Source organism: Oncorhynchus mykiss, chromosome 23 (genome assembly GCF_013265735.2).
Source record: "Oncorhynchus mykiss isolate Arlee chromosome 23, USDA_OmykA_1.1, whole genome shotgun sequence".
NCBI lineage: Eukaryota > Metazoa > Chordata > Actinopteri > Salmoniformes > Salmonidae > Oncorhynchus > Oncorhynchus mykiss.
Window position 1 is genome coordinate 15,606,743 of NC_048587.1, and position 22,741 is coordinate 15,629,483.

Sequence of the window (22,741 nt, forward strand, 5' to 3'; positions counted from 1 at the left end):
CATTCCAACTGTTCAATGGGGTTTGAGGCAACAACAAAAAAAAATCACATAAAAGCTATGTGAACATGTTCCAACCTTGCATGAATTGTTTTATCACTCAATGTGGGAGTGGGATAGGTGTAAACAGTGTGTTAATATCACAATTGATTACTTGAATCTTTTACTGGGTACAGTTGATTTTCTATGTTCTTCATTGGAGATACGTACTTATTTATAGAAGTGAGTTTTCTTCCTGAACCATTGTTTATTTTCTGCAGCAGACCGTTTGCGTAACAGTAGCTGAGGTCATAGCTTCCTTAGTGATAACTGTTCTACAGACGCTTGCTAAAAAACTTTAATGAGCAACCCTTCCTTCATGAACTGGCCTCTGTAAAATGGTGTAGAATCAGCTTGATCCCCTCTGTCGAAGACGCTTGGACCTTCTTTTTAAAAATATTTTCAGTGGTATTGTTAACAAACACGCCCCCAAAAAGAAAATGAGACTTAAAAACAGGTTCAGCCCCTGGTTCAACCGTGATCTTGCAGAGTTACTCCACTTCAAGAATTGAATTTGGCGAAAGGCTCGGCACACGCAAGCTGACTGGCTATCGTTCAGACAAATGAGTAATAAGTGCACTCAGGCTATTCGGACGGCCAAGGTTAGTTACTTTAAGGAGCAGTTCTCTCTCTGTGGGTCTAACGCCAAGAAGTTCTGGAAAACGGTTAAAGACCTGGGGAATAATCCCTCCTCCTCACAGCTGTCCATGTCCCTTAATGTTGATGATGTGGTTGTTACTGACAAGAAGCACATGGCTGAGCTCTTTAATCACCACTTCATTAAAACTTCTTAGGGATAGCCCCCCTAACATAACAAATCTAACTGCCTGTAGCTCAGGCCCTGAAGCAAGGATATGCATATTCTTGGTACCATTTGAAAGGAAACACTTTGAAGTTTGTGGAAATGTGAATTGAATGTAGGAGAATATAACACAATAGATCTGGTAGAAGAAAATACAAAGAAAAAATGTTTCTTTTACCACCATCTTTGAAATGCAAGAGGAAGGTCCCAGTTCTAGCCATCACTCTGGTTGTAATTCCAATGTTGTCCACAAGATGGCAGCAGTGTATGTGCAAAGTTCCAGACAGATAACTTGAAGTATGAGCGAACTACATTACATTTAGTGTGAAGTCACCCAGGTACATATAGGCAAATTGTGACGGAGACGGTTGCATTCATATTACATTTTTCTTCAAAAATATCGTCAAATCTGTATACTTGGACTTTGATTTAGCTTTCCCAGTATTAGTAGCCATATTAGAAGTTCAACATTTGCAAAACAACCAGTTTTCATAACTCTGAATATTCTTATAATTTTTGTCCAAAAGGAAAAGGCATACTGTTGCAAAAGGTTACCTACACCTACATTTTGCACCTACATTTTGCGACAGACACTCCAGTATAGCCCAGCACAATGGCTTTCTACCTAGCTTTGTTTGACCCCGATTGGTGCTTATTTGACAAAGATACAGTCGTTCAAGGGAAGACCACCCGCGTTATTGGAGTGCCATGAAGGTGTCGCTCTCTGACTAAATATGGTGTCCTATAGGATATACTACACCCCTAATGATATAGTGAAGTCTTTTTACGTTGTAGGATCTCTGAGGAATACATTCGATTGTGATTTGACTCGTTGAAACAAGGTTAAAGATGAGATTATTACAGATATTCTTTCTTTGCAAATTGAACGAGTGGAAATACAAAATCGATCATGCATGCTATATGGACCTTTTTAGGATATGAAAAAGGATTTTATCTCACAAATCAACACTTTATCTAACAAAACATGTTTTCTCTGGGACCCTTTGGATGATAAATCAGAGCAAGATGTCAAAATGTAAGTACACATTTCACCTTCAGAGGTGAATTTATCAAACCTATCACGGTGAAAACAGTGTTTTGTTGTTGGGAGCTCTCCTCAAACAATAACCTGGTATTTGTTTGCAGTAATAGCTACTGTAAATTGGACAATGTAGTTATGTTAACAATAATTTAAGCTTTCAGCCGATATAAGACACTTACCTGTACCGACATTTGTTGTTTCTCTCAAATCTGCCATCTTGACATAAGGCGCTGCATGATTTAATGTTGATGATGTGGTTGCTACTGACAAGAAGCACATGGCTGAGCTCTTTAATCACCACGTCATTAAGTCAGGATCCCTATTTGACTCAGCCATGCCTCCTTGCCCATCCAACATTTCCTCATCTCCCACCCCTTCTAATGCAACTATCCCCGATGCTTCTCCCTCTTTTTTTTCCCTGCCCCGCTAAAAGTTTCTCCCTGCAGGCAGTCACTGAGTCTGAGGTGCTAAAAGAGCTCCTTAGACTTGACCCCAAAAAAACATCTGGGTCAGATGGTTTAGACCCTTTTTTCTTTAAGGTTGCTGCCCATATCATCTCCAACCTTTTTTAACCTGTCTCTCCTTTCTGGGGAGGTTCCCATTGCTTGGAAGGCAGCCACAGTTTGTCCTTTATTTAAAGGGGGAGATCAAGCTGATCCTAACTGTTATAGGTAGACCATTCCATTCTTGTGGGCCGGCTAAGGAGTATTGGTGTCTCTGAGGGGTCTTTGGCCTGGTTTGCTAACAACCTCAAAGAGTGCAGTGTATAAAGTCAGAAAATCTGCTGTCTCAGCCACTGCCTGTCACCAAGGGAGTACCCCAAGGCTAAATTCTAGGCCCCACGCTCTTCTCAATTTGCATCAACAACATAGCTCAGGCAGTAGGAAGCTCTCTCATCCATTTGTATGCAGATGATAGTCTTATACTCAGCTGGCCCTTTCCCGGATTTTGTGTTAAATGCTCTACATCAAGTGCTCTACAGCAGGCTAAAGTTAAATCTAGATTTGGTTTCCTCTATTGTAATCGCTCCTCTTTCGCCCCAGCTGCCAAACTAAGCCTGATTCAGATGACCATCCTACCCATGCTAGATTACGGTCCATAATTTATAGATCGGCAGGTAAGGGTGCTCTCGAGTGGCTAGATGTTCTTTACCATTGGACCATCAGATTTTCCACCAATGCTCCTTATAGGACACATCACTGCACTCTATACTCCTCTGTAAACTGGTCATCTCTGTATACCTGTCGCAAGACCCACTGGTTGATGCTTATTTATAAAACCCTCTTAGGCCTCACTCCCCCCATCTGAGATATCTACTGCAGCCCTCATCCTACACATACAACACCCGTTCTGCCAGTCACAGTCTGTTGAAGGTCCCCAAAGCACACACATCCTTGGGTTGCTCATCTTTTTAGTTCGCTGCAGCTAGCGACTGGTGCGAGCTGCAACAAACACTCAAACTGGACAGTTTAATCTCAATCTCTTCATTCAAAGACTGATGGACACTTACTGACAGTTGTGGCTGCTTTGTGTGATGTATTGTCGTCGTCTCTACCTTCTTGACCTTTGTGCTGTTGACTGCCCAGTAATGTTTGTACCATGTTTTCTGCTTCTACCATGTTGTGTTGCTACCATGCTGTGTTGTCATGTGTTGCTGCCTTGCTATGTTGTTGTCTTAGGTCTGTCTTTATGTAGTGTTGTGTTGTCTCGTTGTGATATTTGTTTTGTCCTATATTTGTGTTGTATTTTTATTGTATTTTTTAATCCCAGGCCCCCGTCCCCGCAGGAGGCCCTTTGGTAGGCCGTCATTGTAAATAAGAATTTGTTCTTTAACTGACTTGCCTAGTTAAATAAAGGTTAAATAAAAGAAATCAAAAAATGCTAATGACTGGATGTTACAGTAATGAGGCTTCCCTCCCATACCCCCTGTCCTGCTCTTGACATTTCACATTTACTTTTCTTCACTTTGTCCACGGAACGTCTAGTTTTAATGAGCACAACATGATGAGGTCGGAGACTGTTTGTGGCTTGTTTTCCATGCCACACTGGAAATATTGTAATGGAGGGCAGTAACATCATCCATTATGAAAAGGCATTGTCTCATGCCATGGTGTACTGGATATCATTGCATACTAATGTGTGCGTGTCTGTGTGTGTCTGTGCTTACTTGCTTTATGTGAGTCCGGTTCCAGTCCTAAGTTAGTTGGTAGCTCACTCTCTGTTCTTCTGTCCTTGTCTCCCCTGCAGGTGTGCATCGTGCAGAAGAGGGACACAGAGAAGATGTACGCCATGAAGTACATGAACAAACAGCAGTGCATAGAGAGAGACGAGGTCCGAAACGTCTTTAGAGAGCTAGAGATTCTACAGGAAATAGAACATGTTTTTTTAGTAAACCTCTGGTGACTATCCTGTGTTTTTTTCACTTTCGATACTGTTTGTGCATTCTGCATGCCTCGGCTGGTACCCTGTGTGTGTGTGTGTGTGTGTGTTCTCTGTTGGGGGTGGATGCATGTTTTAACCCTCAATTGGACAATGAGATGAGAACGTTTAAATGAAGGGAAACAACAGCTGTGGGCTGTGTCTCAAATGACACCATATTTATAGTGCACTACTTTCGACCAGAGCCTTTTGATAAGTCGATGCCTGCCGACTGTGCAAGTTTTATCGGACCCAGTAAGTGGTGATGCGGGCTCTGGTCAAAATTAGTGCACTATATAGGGAACATGAGATTTGACCAGATTATTTTCATTCAGATCCATGCGCCCATTGCACCACACATTTCTTAATTGCTGTAATGTAAAGTAAGTTGACCCAATACTTCCCCCTCAGGAGTATATCTGGGTGATGTAGGGGACCAGCTTCATTATTCAACTATCTCCGTGTCTCTGCAGCACATATTCTAAATGTAATTGGGAAGCTAGCACAGTGTTTACAGCATATTACACCAAAGCACTTTGCTCCTGTTTAATTGGTAGAATGATATTGCACACGGGGGTAATATCCTCTGAGTAAATGATACAGGGAGCATCAGTCATTTCGTTCAGACCCTTTTATCACCGAGCACCAAGACAAAAGTACACCCGCACACACTGCAGCTTATTACTCTAAGTCTTATATGCATGTTAGTTTTTATCCAAAGTTGGCGATGATTCAAGTTTTAACACTGGAATGTTGTTGTTTTTTTTCTCTCAGAGAGAAGCTTCCAAACTAAAATAAACAGAGGGCTTTTTAATGAGGTGGTGGTAGTAGTAGTAGGGCCTGTGTGTGTTTTTTTTAAAATATATAATTCCCTCAAGGAGTGTACAGCCCTATCCTTGTTCTAGTTTCCCAGCTTTTCTCTGATTGGCTCTGCTCAGCTCTGTATCTGTGCATCTATGGCACATCAAAAGCCCCATTAGCGACAAAGACACAGCAGCGTTATGAGTAGGCAGGAATTATAGTGCTCCTTAGATCGCACCTCATCTTCCTGCGATTCAAGTCAACTTCAGAGGGAAACTGGGTAAGTGGTCAGCCCATCTCAAATTACGCTGGAACAAAACAACAACAACAAGGCATGCCAGAGTGGCGTGGAATTGGTTCCATCCCCCTCAGCCAGTATACGCTTTGGACGGTTAATAGGAAGTTTGAGTTATTATGTATCCCTTTGCCGGTGAATATATTGTTTGGATAATTTATCCATTGTTTTGAACTCCTCTCCTAAAACCATACACAGGCTATCAAATCTGCATTACAAAGACCATCAATGCATGGGGGGGGGGGGGGTTGATAGGAAGGCACATCCGCAACCGTCGCCATCAAACTGTTCAGATTTAGCCAAACAAAGGTAGAAAGCTGGCAAAACCCACATGGAGACGGCCTGCCTGTCAGGCAGGCCACAGCTGTTCCCGTCTGTCGACTCGAGGGAAAAAACGATAGTATGTTTTTTTTTCCAAAGTTGATTTGCTTTTTGAAACCCACGGACCCCAAACCTGAGCAGCTGTCGGAACCGTAATACTGGCCAGCCTGGTCCCCTGCCAAGCCACCAGAGAACGAACGGCAGAGTTTCTAAAAATAACTTTGTACAGAGTGTATCAATCACACTAGCCTCATTGTGTATTGCTCCTGCAGATGAAGGCTCTCGCTGACCAGACTCCTTTTGTTGGTTGATTTGGCCTTCCTGTTGGGTTCTTCCTTGGCTTGTCTGAAGTTGACATCTGATGTCCTGCTGAGCCTATCATGATTACTCAGTGAAAAATTGAATGAGTAAAGGTTCTGACTTTTCTCCTCAAACCAGAGAAAGAGAGCTCAGCACGGAGACAAAGGAATTCACTGTTTATTTTCCTGCTTAAACAGGGAACTCTCCTTCATTAACTCGTTCTTACTTTCAATCAAGCAGGTGATGAGGAGTTGTCATCACAATATTTGGTGATACTTTTACTACCCTCTTTACAGTGTAAGGGTCAGGAGTTTAATTAGTACTGTTCGTGGGTGGGGGGGGGGGGGGGGGGGGGGTAGAGAGGTGGGGGTAAAAGGTGTTAAGAAGGGATTTGGGCATTGTTTGGTTTGTCAAAACAGAGTTTCACCATCTACGAGGCTTTGGATTTGCTTCCTTTCTCTCTATCTCACACACACACACACACACACACACACACACACACACCATTTTGAAGCCTAGGTTTGCTTTCATTATGATGTCCTGAATTCTGTTTGCTTTTCTTTTGAAAAAAGCTCCATCCATTGCTTCAGAGAGAATTCATTAGAGGGAACCTGGGCACCGAATCCACATCACTAGAACAAGACTGCTTAAAAGCCTGGAGGACTGTCAAGTTTGCGGCATGCGCTAATTGCCGTGACCATTCACTTGCTGCAGATAGATGCCATATAATGTGTAGGAGTGGGATATACATGTATTCAAATGGATTAGCCACCTTGAGAGGGAAAAAATGTGACTATCATCTGCAGCATTCAAGAAATCCACCCAAATCACCCAAGCCATCACGACACAGGTGTAGACGCGGTCTACGTCTCATCCCCCGATCAATTTGTATTTCTAAATTGCCGAGGTCATTTTTCCCTACCCGGACGTACAGTATTATATGCATTAAGTGTATGCAGTGAAATTGATCCTGTGCACTTTCCAGTGTAAATCATTACCAGCACAAGGTTTTTGCCTTTAAGCATTACACTGAAACAAATCTACTCTCAAACACCGTTGGCCAGATTCCCCTGAGATGTGGACGGAGGCAGTGAAAGCTTGAACCAAGTGGAGAAGAAAGTGATGCGAGAGGGAGTTAATGTGTCAGAGCTGAGCACTGTGGGATATTTTGTCGTCTGTGAGCTAAGGCTTTGGAGACCCTTTTTTAAAAGAGGGTTTTTAAGGCATCGCAGAGGGTGAGTCATCAGTGGGATCTGCTGAGCTGCGTTCTTCCTCCGCTGTCCACCCGTCCTGTCCATCAGAGAGAGTGAGCGACTGAGCGAGAGAGAGAGAAGTCACTGTGGTGAGAATGGATGCACACCCTGTCCTCCTCCATGTCTATTAAGAATATTGATTCCTTGGCTGAAGAGAACAATGCTCTGGGAGGCGGTGAGACAAATTAGGGCTTTACCCCAAACACAATAGGCATAACAAGCCCTGGGTGAAAGCTTAGGTTCTGTTGACAGCCATAAAAATAACTGAGGGATATTTCCTCAGGGGGCTAAGTCCTATTCGATTTCTTCTTCTGCTGTTACAAACGCATTTATGCAGCAGTCTTCATTAGATACAGAGAGCCACAGGAGTTAGTCACAGTCACAGGTCTCTGTAACTTTCCAAAGCAACCTCGCCATTAAAGTGATGTTCTGTTCTCTGCAATTGTAACTTTCCAGAGCCACCATACCGTTTTACGGTCCTGTAGGAGGTCCAAAGTGCACCTTGTGAAGTAAGGCCAGTGGAGGTGGGGAGAGGGGTGTGCTGAGGGGACCAGAGGAGGGGGAAGGGGGGCTAGGCTAGGGACCGCAGAGCGAGAGGCAGCGCTCACTCATTCATTGCATTGTTAGAGGGATCCTCAGAGGAGCCGGATGTGTCTTGTGATCCAGCCCCTTGACCAGCCTGAGCCACGCTGTCTCTATCGCAAGACTATCTAGGCCACAGTCATGAAGCAGACCACATTCAGAGCCCCGCGTCTCTTATTTTTTTTCTCTCTTCCTTTCTCTCGCTCTCTCTCTAACCCATCTCACCCCCATCTCTCTTTCACCCTCTCTCCCCTCCGTGTCTCTCTCCTCCCTCGCTCTCTCATCTAGCGCTCTCTCTCTCTATCTCTCCTTCTCCCTACGCTTCCCTCGGCTCATTTGTCATCATGGCCTGATTATTTCAGCCTGTTTCTCAGACTCTTTCCAGCATGGTAACCTTCCTCTGTACTCTGCTGTCCCAGTCAGTCCAGGCCTGTCCTGACTGTTCCACATGGCCCCTCTTCTTCTTGGCCCTGCCAAAATTCTCCCAAGGCTCAGGCCTTAGCCAGGTCCCCAATCAACTGTCTTGGTCATATTTGACCCATGACAAGTCCATTCTCAAGCTGTTTCCTCTTATAGCTTTCTCTTTATACTTTTTTTCAGAACTTTAACTTCTGTAATATTGTCAATGAGAGAGGAGATAAAAGGTGTTTGGAGAACTCCGTTTGTCTGGTCACACACATTACAATTTTCTTTCACCAACTTGCTTTCATATCATCCATTTGTTTGAGCTGCTGCCTTGGCCTCTCCTTGAACGATTTTTACAGACATTTTTACAGGGTGCTTGTGTGCTTTGATTTTGAATTCCCCAAACGTAGTGAGACACATGCTGTATTTGCTAAAGCATTCATCCGGAATGTTCTCGCTCTCTCTCTCTCGCTCTCTTCTTCTCTCTCACTTTCTGTTTCTCCCTGTCCTTGGTGTTAAATCTGAATGTGACAAGGCTGTCACTATCCAAGCTTAAATGCGGCTCAGATGTCAGCTCCACGTCTGACAGTTTACCTGAAGGGGATGTGAAAACCGTTCTAATCTCAGCCACGGGGGCTCAGGAAACGGGCACTAATACCACTGCTATCACACTGGACGCCCCAGAGGGCATTCTCTTCACCATCAGCTGCATGCTGCTCAGGATCAGGGCATGACAAGGAGGTGATAAGAAGGTGACAATAACTAAGGGACTTGTGGACAGCAAACTCCATCTCAGCCTGGCCATCTGTTGATGCTGTGTGTGTGTGTTTGGAGTGGAGGTTAGGTTTGTTAGAAGATCTCCAGTCATCAGACCAAGCTATCGGGACACGTCACCAGGATGTCCACGGATAGATCCTGCATCCATTTTCTCTTGATCTGAAGGAAGATGGGAGCTTTGGTGGAAATTCTTTTGTCATGCTGTTTTTGACCTCAAAATTCTACCCCTAGGTCAGTGTTTCCTGAACTTGGTCCTGGGGATCCCAACGGGAGCACGTTTTTGTTTTTTGCCCTAGCACTACACAGCTAATTCAAATAATCAAAGATGAATGATGAGTTGGTCATTTGAATCAGCTGTGTAGCGCTAGGGCAAAAACAAAAACGTGCTCCCGTTGGGATCCCCAGGACCGAGTTTGGGAAGCACTGCCCTAGACTATAGACTAGACTACTATAGACTACCCTAGACTACTATATTTCACTGACTTACAATAATAACCTTATACAATGCTGATCACATAAGTTCAATATTGTGTTTAGCATGGATCTCTCCCAATCCCTCCTGCTCAGAACTTCTTCTCAACCAATCCCTCCTCCTCAGAACTTCTTCTCAACCAATCCCTCCTTCTCAGAACTTCTTCTCAACCAATCCCTCTGACAGAAATGGGAAACCCCTGTCAATCATATTTTATTTTGTGGGGAATATTCATTGAGGCAGTAGTCTTTTTCAAAATTTTATCAGCTGATCTGTGTGTTCCTTTTGACGTCGGGCTTGACATTGTTGTGAACAGCGTTCGGCGTTGCAAAACCGATGTCCTGTTGAGGATAGGTTGATTTTTCACTTTCTCTGAAACATGGTGCTCCATTTTCTCTGATATAGAGAGAAGGAAATTGCGCATGGAGAGGGCCAATCAAAATGCCCCCTGAGTGTGTGGGGTTAAGCCTGGTGATATAGAGGTAGGATGAGGAAATCTGCCAAGAAGAAACATATATAATAATGCTGCAATAATCTACCAGGCTTTAATGGGAAAAGTAAAGAAATCTCCCGCTATCTCTCGGCTCGAGCGCCTCCGGAAAGCCTTCTCGCTCTCTCTATATCTCTCGCTCTCTCGCTCTCTCTCTCTCTCTCTCTCTCTCTCTCTCTCTCTCTCTCTCTCTCTCTCTCTCTCTCTCTCGCTCTCTCTCTCTCGCTCTCTCTCGCTCTCTCTATATCTCTCGCTCTCTCTCGCTCTCTCTCGCTCTCTCTATATCTCTCTCTCTCTCTCTCTCTCTCTCTCTCTCTATATATCTCTCTCTCTCTCTCTCTCTCTCTCTCTCTCTCTCTCTCTCTCTCTCTCTCTCTCTCTCTCTCTCTCTCTCTCTTGCTCCCTCTCTGTTGTGACTACTGTGAGGATGATTGTGGATTTCTGACATTTAGTGTTTATGTACTGTGTGGTCTGGGTTTCTAGTGTGCCGCTAGGGCTTGGTGTTTTTAGTCGACACCTGTGGGGAGGGGGTGTGTCCCAAATCCCACCCAGATCATTTTCTGGACGCGTTTTAATGTGATGTGCTTGATCAGTAAGCCTGATTGACAACGATCTTTAGCCGCCCATCAGCCGTTTTCAATTAAGAGACATCAATCAAAGGCTGTCTCTGTTCTTGCCTTAATTTGGCAATCACTCTCCTGCATTCACACGCCTCCGACAAATGTCAGCTCATTTAAGATAACGGTCACTCTCAAAGTTATCGCTCCCACTGTGCTTGTTTTGAGCTTACATGCGAGTACGCACTCACACCAACTCCTGCATACATTAACACCTAATAGGCTATAGGCCAGGGCTCTCTAACCCTGTTCCTGGAGAGCTACTCTCCTGTAGGTTTTCGATCCAACCCCACTTGTAACTAACCTGATTTCAGCTTATCAACCGGCTAATTATTAGAATCAGATGCGCTAGATTAGGGTTGGAATGAATACTAGCTAGCTCTCCAGGGACATAGTTGGAGAGCCCTAATCTACGCACATGCAAACTCAGTTCCCCACATACATAGTGAGTGTCTTGTGTGAGCTATTCTACGGTTGTGTGTTTTTGCAGTTGGTAGACGCAAGGTTCAGCAGGAGGCAAGTGGTCAGCATGTTTGTCTTGCGCCTGTGTGTCTTGTTCCCGTGTGTGTGTGTGTGTGTGTCCTTGTTTGTCTGTATCCTGGCCCTAACAGGATGTTGACTGAGCCCTTTGACCTCCGCCTTGTGTCCCAGGTACTCGTTCCAGGACGAGGAGGACATGTTCATGGTGGTGGATCTGCTGCTGGGAGGGGACCTGCGCTACCACCTCCAACAGAACGTCCATTTCAACGAGGACGCTGTCAAACTCTACCTGTGTGAGATGACCCTGGCACTGGACTACCTGCAGAGCCAGCACATCATCCACAGGTATGGGCAACATCCATAGACACAACATCTACTACACTGGGCTACATATAGGCACATCATCCACAGGTATGGGCAACATCCATAGACACAACATCTACTACACTGGGCTACATATAGGCACATCATCCACAGGTATGGGCAACATCCATAGACACAACATCTACTGCACTGGGCTACATATAGGCACATCATCCACAGGTATGGGCAACATCCATAGACACAACATCTACTGCACTGGGCTACATATAGGCACATCATCCACAGGTATGGGCAACATCCATAGACACAACATCTACTGCACTGGGCTACATATAGGCACATCATCCACAGGTATGGGCTAGAATAATGACACCGTTTCTCCAAAACACCCAGCAGGTGATTGCTAACACACAGCTGGCCATCGTCTGCTTTTAGCTGTTTGTCTTCCCTCCCTGACTACGCCTACCCTGGGTGCCACTCCTGGGACTCCTGGCCCTCTCTCTCTCTCGCTCCAGAGACCCGACATCCCATCACCTGCATGTCCAGTGGGAGATGAATGGCCTGCGTTAGGGGTTGTAATGATTCATCATCATCCTTTTCTCATCTGTCTTGAGTGTCCCCGGGCAGAGCGGGTAGTCCTGCATCATTCTTTTCACTGTCCCAGCTCTGACACCGGATACATGCTCACCTCACTGCAGTACTCGAGAGCCGCCACTTTTGGTCTGATGATGTAGCCTTTCAATATGTGGGCTCATTGGAGGAAAAGCCACAGCTTTTAATTGACTAGTATATCACTGGACAGTGGTTTAGTTCTTTTGTATGCTTTTTAAGGCGCTGAGTTCTCTCCATCGGACTTTGAAACTTAAATAGGTTTGGTAGCCTATAGGCTATGTGTGTCCAACAGTCTGTTGTTTGCGGAACAGAATTGTCTCGATAATCACCTGGGCATTCTCCTTTAATTTTTTGCTTCTTTGCACATCTAAACAAAGCTCTGGTATCTACGTTGCTGTAACCATCAATCTTCTTCAGCGTGGGATGGCTTGCAGTCGTGAGTTTTTGTCGAAATTGCCGAGTGCAGTAAAAAAAAGAAAGTGTCAGTGCTGTAAATGAGAAGTGTTGAGGTCCCTGTAGACCACGAACTCCACTCACTTGATGGCCTCAAAATGTTTTAACCTTTTATTCCAAAGCTCGTTTTCAGCAAATCGCTCCTTGAAAGTGCAAAGAACTGTGTGGGTGCTTGCATACTGGTGAGAAGGTGAGTGCGCGTGTGCGTTTGTGCCGTGGAGAGCACACATACACAAAATGATGTCGATCCAACGAGATCATCACACATGTGTCCTTTTCTTTAAACTCGGCAGTTAATTAAAAACACTTTCACCTCGTGAACTTGATCAATGCGCTTCACGATAGGGTTGGCGGTATCCAGATTGTCATACCGCTTCAAAGAATATCATACCGTCGGTAATTCGAAATACCGCAATATATATACGGTATATCGCCCTAGCCTTCTTGGTTATCTAAATACCAATGAAGTCAGTTAAAAAAAAAGATTCAGTGAGTTTTACCAAGTCTCTCTGTTTTTTATCTCATCCTGGCATCAACTGTTCTGACTGACACAATTGCGTCTGCTGGAGGAGGCCAAGTCCAATCCCTAGGTATCTGTGGCCATCTCCTGCTCTACAATTTGGTTTCACGCTGTGGGTTTGTGAAAGGAAAATACTATTATTTTGTTGCACCAACTGGGGGAAGAAGTGTCTCCTAGCAACAGTCTGCTGCTGCCACGATGCCCGAGGAATGAAAAATTAGTCCAAGCGAAAAAGTCCCCAAAGAACGCCAGAACATTCCCCCTCTTTTCTTCTTCTTCTGCACCGGAGACAAACTAAAACAGCAGGGGAAAAAAAATTTCACTTCGCCACTTCTAAAGTGGAGGGCTTTGAGGTGGAATTCCACCTCACACTTGTCAGTCGTCTGCTGCTGGAGTTTCCATGCTTGGTAAACACATTTGACTGCTTTGCTAGTCACGTAAAATAAAAAATTGTGTTCAATGAGCAATGCTCTGTCTGGTTTTACATATCAAAATATCCACGGTGGCGGTATGGCAGGGTGGCAGAACTTTCATATTGGATTTTCTCGCATGGCTATAGGGCAGGAATAGAATACATTTCCATTAAAACTCTTGAGAAATCCATCAGTTAGCAAGGGAGATGTACTTTTTGGTATAGTATAGCCTCGGCGCTAACAGGAATGTTACTTCCTTATCGCAAAACCAGAATGAGCTGGTTTTGCGATATCGGGGCTTTCATATTGGAATTCTTCCTATACATTTCCATTGAAATCTCTTGAGAAATACATCAGTTAGCAATAGAGACTTACCTCTTGCTATAGCATAGCCTTAGTGCACATGCATGTTATAGTAGTGGCGTGTATGAGACAAAGACTCTGTGGGCTAAATGGCTTGAGCTTGTGATTACAGTTCCATTTTTCTTCATTTTTTATTCAACCTTTATTTAACTAGGCAAGTCAGTTAAGAACAAATTCTTATTTACAATGACGGCCAAACCCGGACGACGCTGGGCCAATTGTGCGCCACCCTATGGGACTCCCAATCACAGCCGGATGTGATTCAGCCTAGATTCGAACCAGGGACTGTAGATGCAGTGCCTTAAACCGCTGCGCCACTCGGGAGCCCCATTAAACCTCTTGAGGAATGCACCAGTTAAAAAAAGACTTGATATATCCTGAAGTGGTCTTGATACATCCTGATATCATGTTAGTGTAGTGTATGAGACTCTCTATGTGGACTAAATGTATTAGTCACACTTGCGTGACAGGCTGCATAATTTAGAAAGTGGTGTGGGCTTTGCTAATTGGCTGTGGGCTGCGCTGGTGGGTAAACACCAAGGTGTTGTTGTTTGTGTTGGGACTCCTCTGCACGGGTGCCCCATGTAATAAGCATGTGTGGAGAAAACCTGCAAGTGTCTCCAAGGGATTGGATTGGAAAGCGCAATGTTCCCTTTCATCCATGTCCAATGTAGTGTTGTAGGGATCGATACATCGGAACACATACACACATGGGCACACATTCACATATGTAATACACAGCCACATGATGTAAGCATAGGATAAAATACGCCAAGACACACACACACACACACACCTACAAGCCTCCAACATGCCGATACACATGTAACACATACAGCTACCCATTCTGTTCATCACACGTGCAAGCACATGCACGTGCGCACTTAGAAACGCACATTCTGTGACACACGTTTTATATCGACTATAAATAGTTCCATGTTCTTAGACACACTGATTTATCTGTGGTTCCTCTCCCTCTTTCTCTCACAGGGATATCAAACCAGACAACATCTTGTTGGATGAGCAAGGTGAGCCTGCCTCTTCTTAGAGATGACTTTATCCCGTACTCATTACATGTTCGCGACAGACAGACCTGTGTACATGTTTTACCTGCATGTAACATACTACAGTGCGTTCAGAAAGTATTCAGACCTCTTGACTTTTTTTCCACATTTTGAATTTACATTTAAATTGAGATTTTGCGTTTAGTGACCTACACACAATGCCCCAATATGTCAATGTGGAATTGTGTTTTTAGACATTTTGACAAACTGACTAAAAATGAAAAGCTGAAATGTCTCGATTCAATAAGTATTCAACCCCTTTGTTACGGCAAGACACATAACAAGTTGCATTTACTCACGCTGTGTGCAAAAATAGGGTTCATCATGATTTTGAATGACTACCTCATCTCTGTACCCCACACATGCATATATAATATATATACATATATAAATTATCTGTAAGGTCCCTGAATCGAGCAATTTCACAGATTCAACCACAAAGACTAGGAAGGTTTTCCAATGCTTCGCAAAGAAGGGCACCTATTGGTAGATGGTTAAACATAAAGACAAAACAGATATTGAATATCCCTTTGAGCATGGTAAAGTTATTAATTACACTTTGGATGGTGTATCAATACATCCAGTCACTGCAAAGATACAGGTGTCCTACCTAACTTAGTTGCCGGAGAGGAAGTAAACCGCTCAGGGATTTTAAAACAGCTAAACATTCTATTGTTTTGGGGACAGGTGGAAAAGCATTAAACATTTATAGCAATTTAGCTAGCTAGCTTGCAGTTGCTATCTAATTTGTCCTATTTAGCTAACTTGCTGTTGCTAGCTAATATGTCCTGGGATATAAACGTAGAGTTGTAATTTTACCTGAAATGCACAAGGTCCTCTACTCCAACAATTAATCCACGCATAAAACGGTCAACCGAATCGTTTCTAGTCATCTCTCCTCCTTCCAGGCTTTTTCTTCTTTGGACTTTATATGGCGATTAGAATATAAACGTTCATAGTCCATGACAACCGACGTACTCAGTTCGTCTTTCAATCACCCATGTGGGTATAACCAATGAGGAGATGGCATGTGGGTGGGTATCTGCTTCTATAAACTAATGAGGAGATGGGAGAGGCAGAACTTGCACTGCGTTTAGCGTCACAAATAGAACTGACTTCTATTTTAGCACTTGGCAACGCAGACGCTCGTTTTTTTACCCCCTTTTTCTCCCCAATTTCATGGTTTCCAATTATTAGTAGTTACTGTCTTGTCTCATCGCTACAACTCCCACAGGGGCTCGGGAGAGACGAAGGTCGAGAGTCATGCGTCCTCCGAAACACAACCCAACCAAGCCGCACTGCTTCTTAACACAGCGCGCATCCAACCCGGAAGCCAGCCGCACCAATTCACCTTTCAGCAGGAAAAATAACCTACATCACAAGGCCAAATCTACACTGGAGTTGTTTACCAAGAAGACCGTGAATGCTCCTGAGTGGCCAAGTTAGAATTTTTACTTAAATCTGCTTGAAAATCTATGGCAAGACTTGAAAATTGCTATCTAGTCATGATCCCTCCCCAACATCGTGACAGAGCTTGAAGAATTTTGAAAAGAATAATCGGCAAATATTGCGCAATCCAGATGTGCAAAAGTCTTATGGACTTATCCAAGAAGACTCACAGCTGCAATCATTGTTGACCCAGGGGTTTGAGTACTTATGCAACAGCTATTTTAGTTATTCCATTTTTTTGTTCCACTTTGACATTAGAGTATTTTGTGTAGATTGTTGACAAAAAAGGACCATTTAAATACATTTTAATCCCACTTTGTAGCACAACACAATGTGAAGAAGTACCAGGAATCCTTTTGCATGGCACTGTATATGTTTTGTTGTCATGTACACCGGATAGGTGCAGTGAAATGTGTTATTTTACAGGGTCAGCCATAGTATTTTGGCACCCCTGGAGAAAATTAGTGTTAAGTGCCTTGCTCAAGGGCACATCAACAGATTTTTCGCAAATTCTAGTGTTCAAAAACCATATTAATAGATTGTTTTTATAAATCATGTTTTATTGTTCCATTTAACTGCCGAAAATGCTGTTGGCAAGGTAATTTCCTTAATATGTGATGTGAGAGTTCAGCATATGGGAGAAGTCGGAGCTCAGAGATGGTAGACACGTTTCCCACTAACCAATAAAATGAGACGTAATGAATGCAGCATAAGCACAATATCTTCACAGGCCATGCCCACCTGACAGACTTCAACATTGCTACAATAATCAAGGATGGAGAGAGGGCCACTGCCTTAGCTGGAACCAAGCCCTACATGGGTAAGACTCTCACCTGTTATTCCTTCAGCCCTTGGAAACCCTTATCACTGGCCTGGTCCCAGATCTGTTTGTGGCATCTTGCCAACTCCTATGGTCATTGCCACAACTATGACAATACCAATCTGGGACCCGGAAACCTTATCATTAGCATACTTTGTAAATATCCCATCAGTAAGCTATGGTCTTGACTGGGTGTAGCCTAGCTGTCTGACCCTGTCTGTGTTGTATCCCCTTCAGCACCAGAGATCTTCCAGTCCTTTGTGAGTGGGGGGACGGGTTATGCCTTTGAGGTAGACTGGTGGTCACTAGGCGTGACGGTCTTCGAGGTGCTGCGTGGTTGGGTAAGGAAAGGCCTTATGGGCAGTGAGGCTGTTCTTGAGTTATGACAACTGACGCTTACTGTATGTGGTTGATACTCATCTCTTTCTCTCTCTCGCTCCCTCTCTGTCTATCTATGCTTTTCCCACCCTCTCTCTCTCTCCCTCCCTCTCTCCCTCCCTCTCTCTCTCTCTCTCTCACTGTCTATCTATGCTCCCCCCCTCTATCTCCCTCCCTCTTTTTCTCTCTCTCTCTCTTTCCCTGCCTCTCTCTCTTTCTCCCTCTGTCAGAGGCCCTATGAAATCCATGCCAGTAACTCAGTGGAGTCTTTAATGCAGCTCTTCAGTACCGTCAGTGTGCAGTACAACACCGCCTGGCCCAAGGACTTGGTCCATCTCATGAGGAAGGTGAGTAGAAAGGGGAGGGGAGGGGGAAAAGTGGACAGCAGAGGAAAGTTGAGAGGGAAGAGGAGAGTGGAGGGGAGGGAAGATGGACCAGAAGTGGAGAGATGGGCTACTGTGTGGAGAGTTGCCGGGGGAGAGTGTACAATGGAGTAGAGAGTCGAGGCAGTGGTCAGAAGACAGTGGGAGGCTAATCATAATTGCGGGGGGGGGGCTTGCAGTAGTGGAGGTGAACGTGGATGGAAGGAGAATGGCCTGAGGGTAAGAATGGGAGAGATTGAGAGAGATAAGGTCAGGGAGGAGAGACTGATGGAGTGGCAGGGAGACAGAGGAGTGAGGGACTTCTCTCTACTCTGTCCATTCAGAGCCAAAGTGGAGGCTCCAGAGCGATGGCATCGGTCTCTTCCGCTTGGCTGCTAGTCTATTACCACCGAGACAGACTTAACCAGCCCTCTGGGAGAAATGACTCGCCGTCGGAATTTCGGGAGTGGGAGAGTTGGGAGAGAGACTGTTGCCATGACAACAGACCACATCCCCAAAATGATTTCTCCTAGGTGTATGTTAAGCTGTACCAGGGAGAAGTCAAACAGCTGTTTTCCTCCATTGTAGATACAACACTATTGATACAAGTCACATGTATTTAGTTTCTCCCCTGACAATGATCTCAATCCTTCTCTGATTCCATCTATGCTAATCAGGGTAACATCTTTATTCTGGATTCATAAGGGACCTGATCCTTGTACTGTACGGCGGTGGCTGACTTAAGAGCACCCCCTAATGGTGACACCACCTAGGTTATTGGATCTGATTTTAGCATTCAACTTGTCTTGTCTACAGTCATAAGGTTTTTTTTCACTTCAATACAACTTTATTAATCCCTGAGGGGAATTTAGGAAGGAATGATGTGTATCTCTCTGTAGAGATGATATTCTTGTGAATCTTTAATGGGTCTAAATTGTGTGTGTGTGTGTGTGTGTGTGTGTGTGTGTGTGTGTGTGTGTGTGTGTGTGTGTGTGTGTGTGTGTGTGTGTGTGTGTGTGTGTGTGTGTGTGTGTGTGTGTGTGTGTGTGTGTGCGTGTGTGCGCGTGCGTGCGTGCGTGCTCGCCTTCCAGCTGCTGACAGTGAACCCAGAGCATCGTTTCTCCAGCCTGTCTCACATGCAGACGGCTCCCTACCTCTCTGACATCAACTGGGACGCTGTCTACGAGAAGAAGATAGATGCTGGGTTCGTTCCTAATGTAAGTATGGACCATAAACCTATCACAGAGGAGCATAGAAGTTTCACCTTTTGTGGACCATTAACACTGATTCTCACATAACACAGTATGTGGACACCTGCATGTCGAACATCTCATTCCAAAATCATGGCCATTAATATGTAGTTAACCCCCCCACCCCCAACCCTTTTGCTGCTATAACAGTCTCCACTCTTCTGGCAAGGCTTTCCACTAGTTGTTGGAACATTGGTTTGGGGACTTGCTTCCATTCAGCCACAGGAGCATTAGTGAGGTTGGGCGCTGATGTTGGGCGATTAGGCCTGGCTCGCAGTCGGCGTTCCAATTCATCCCAAAGGTGTTCGATGGGGTTGAGGTCAGGGCTCTGTGCAGGCCAGTCAAGTTCTTCCACTCTGATCTCGACAAACCATTTCTGTATGAACCTCGCTTTGTGCACTGGGGGCATTGTAATGTTGAAACAGGGAAGGGCCTTCCCCAAACTGTTGCCACAAATTTGGACGCACAGAATCGTCTAGAATGTCATTGTGTGCTGTAGCGTTAAGATTTGGCGGTGAGCTGACGCTTGGCATTGCGCATGGTGATTTTAGGCCATTTCAAGGATACACCTTAGCTCAATTTCGAGTCTCATAGCAAAGGGTCTGAATACTTTATTTATTTTATAAAAACCTGTTTTTGCTTTGATTGATACGTTGTTGTTTTTTATGTAGTCAATTTCAGAATTAGGCTGTAACATAACAAAATGTGGAAAAAGGGAAGGGATCTGAATACTACAAATACAGTACACAGTACAATGAAATGCACAGTACAATGAAATGCTTACTTGCAGGTACACCTGTGTGTGTGTGCTTGCGTTCGCCCGTACGTGTGTGTGTGCCTGTATTAGTGTATAGTCATTCATTAGTGTACTGTGTGTCTTGGTTCCACAGAAGGGTCGTCTGCATTGCGACCCAACCTTTGAGCTGGAGGAGATGATACTAGAATCTCGTCCCCTCCACAAGAAGAAGAAAAGACTGGCCAAGAACAGGTCACGGGAAGCCAGCAAGGATTCCCAGTCGGTGAGTGTCACATCACCCAGTCACTACTGACTGTGCCTGGGTCATGTTCATTTGGCACCAAACTGAAGAAAACGGACTGAAACTTTGAGGTTACTACCTGAACTTGTCCAATTAGAAACGCTTATTTTTGTTTTCCGTTGCAAAATGTTTTGCTACGGCATACCCTAAAGAATTCAACCCTTGTAAATAGTGCTTTAACCTGAGGTATTGGACAGTTTGGCAGGTCTTGGTTTACTCAGAGTGCAGGGTGCCTTCTGTAGCCTTCCATTCCCCAGTTGTTATCTTTGTCCATTTCATGAATATCATCTCTTTGTCTTGAAGACCGGTTATTTGCTTGCATGATTACAGTATTTTAAGAAACCCACTTTATTATCTGTGATTGCGGCCACAATTTACCATGGCCATCCATATTTATGAGCTGTGCCAGGTTTTCATCCGCCAAGCCTCTCATTACGAGCTCCACATTATTATTGTCGACTTTCAGTGTTATCGAAGGTGATCTCTGGGCGCTGTAAATGCAGTAAAACTTGTATCTTCTAACAATAGCCCCCATCTTACTCCGGGCCTTCTAGTGTGTGAGGCGGCTGGGTTATTACCTAGATTATTAAATTATGAAGCCTTCAGTGGTGTTGTGATGCCCCCCCAAGTGCTTTTGTAAATATGAACTTCTATTTTTGTCCCGTGCCAAACGTCTAATTTGAGGGAAAGAACACAAACAAATCACCAATCATTATTGAAAGTAGGGAAGAAAGAGGAAGAAGGGGGTGTTTGTAATCTTTCAGGTTTCGCTGGTGATTGTTTGAGGTGAAATGTATCTCCTCGTCCTCCGTTGTCGCCCTATGTGTGTGTGTGTGTGTGTGTGTGTGTGTGTGATGATGATGGCTGTTCCCTTTCCTTACTGCCCTCAGGAGAATGACTACCTACAGGAGTGCCTTGAAGTGGTGCAGTCTGAGTTCATGATCTTCAACCGTGAGAAGTAAGACCACAAACCAAACACTTTGCCTGGGAGACCAATCAAAATACATTCATGTTAAACCATTTAGGGAAATTGTATTTAAAGTGGCATGCATAAGGCTGACATAACACCTACATAAGGTCTCGGCAACCTGACATACACATGAATAGATATTTATGAATATCCCAAGCATTGTTAGCTCTATAATATACTAAGACGATATAAACGCGGACCCAATTACTGAACCTGGGAGACCAATAAAAAAAAACACATCGTTACATCAGTCTTAGCTCTATTTATATCATGGTATTGTTTAATACTCATTCCTGATTGGCTTGAAGGGCATTCTAGAGCGTGCATTATTTTCCTATAATGCACAGTATATCAGCACGGTAGATGGCTATAATTAATTCTTCCATGTTCTATGTTTGAGCTGCTTTTGAAAGCAGAAGTCGAAATGAAAACATAATTGGCATTGTTGAATTGAACTTACATAAATCAAGTTAGGACCAATGTTTTGGTAAGTTAAACTAGCACGTCTGTTTGTTTGGTTACCAAGGCAACTGCTGTAGCTATCTATATACTGTAGTAACTTGCTAGCTACTTCAGTGGACGTTGAACACATTTCTAGTGGCAAATGTGTTAAATGATAGCCATGGTATAAAAGGGATAATCAACTCGGGGCTCTGGGTACTCTGGAACGTGATATAATTTCGTGGAAGTTTAGTTCCTCTCCTCTATTTTATCGCATCGTGGAACGCCGTTCATTCTTTTCGAGAGCGCATTAGCCCCCTTGTTGATTATCCCTTACGTATGACATAAGCACCAAGATGATATAACGAATATTTACATGGTCATTTCTCCATGTAATCTATCATTTGGAGAACAATAGGCAATATGTGGTCATCGTATCAAAGTTTAGAAGGTGGTGTTATGAATCAACCATATGATAGAGTTGGGTTTCTGCCGTCATCATTTTATGGTGAATAGCTGTTTATGCGCTACTGTACATCCTCCCTGTTCAATGTTGCTTCCAGTGACATCCCTCTGCAATAAATATAGAAATGCTCTGTACATTACCTCGACGTAATGATGGCGGTACAAACAAATATATATAGCAGTTTTATGACCCTATATTGTTGCCCTAATGCTGTGTTTATATTAAGAGATTCTACACTGGTGGTGATAGTTCATATTTCATGTAATAAAAAAAATGAGTACCTCATTTATTATTTACCTGTCTGAGATTGCAGCATAATTTGAATTCTTCCTGCATGGCAAATTTAGTTTTCTTATTGCTGTAATTAATGGAGCTTGAGTTCTATTTTTACTACTTGGGCATAATCTCTAGACAGATAGTAAGTATATCACAGACTCCCACTATGTATTCTAATCACACTTTTTGTCCCTCTCTCCTATCCCGTGTGTGGTTGAGCGTCTACATGTGTGTGTATGTATGTATGTATGTATGTATGTATGTATGTATGTACACTACCGTTCAAAAGTTTGGGGTCAATTAGAAATGTCCTTGTTTTTTAAAGAAAATATTTTTTTTCATCCATTAAAATAACATCAGGTTGATCAGAAATACAGTGTAGACATTGTTAATGTTGTAAATGACTATTGTAGCTGGAAACGGCTGATTTTTAATAGAATATCTACGTAGGT

At 43.8% G+C, this 22,741-nt stretch overlaps 1 protein-coding gene across 2 annotated transcripts in view; it reads left to right on the forward strand.

Moving 5' to 3' along the window:
• Window positions 1–22,741, forward strand: part of LOC110502323 (serine/threonine-protein kinase 32C) — an 87,644-nt gene that overhangs the window by 60,733 nt on the left and 4,170 nt on the right. For both annotated transcript variants that reach the window (XM_036960993.1, XM_036960994.1), the window contains 9 exons: window positions 4,128–4,279; window positions 11,263–11,436; window positions 14,767–14,804; window positions 17,020–17,109; window positions 17,347–17,450; window positions 17,718–17,834; window positions 18,941–19,066; window positions 19,990–20,118; window positions 21,027–21,094. In XM_036960993.1, the coding sequence (XP_036816888.1) occupies window positions 4,128–4,279; window positions 11,263–11,436; window positions 14,767–14,804; window positions 17,020–17,109; window positions 17,347–17,450; window positions 17,718–17,834; window positions 18,941–19,066; window positions 19,990–20,118; window positions 21,027–21,094 (998 nt within the window). The remainder of the gene's footprint in view (window positions 1–4,127; window positions 4,280–11,262; window positions 11,437–14,766; window positions 14,805–17,019; window positions 17,110–17,346; window positions 17,451–17,717; window positions 17,835–18,940; window positions 19,067–19,989; window positions 20,119–21,026; window positions 21,095–22,741) is intronic.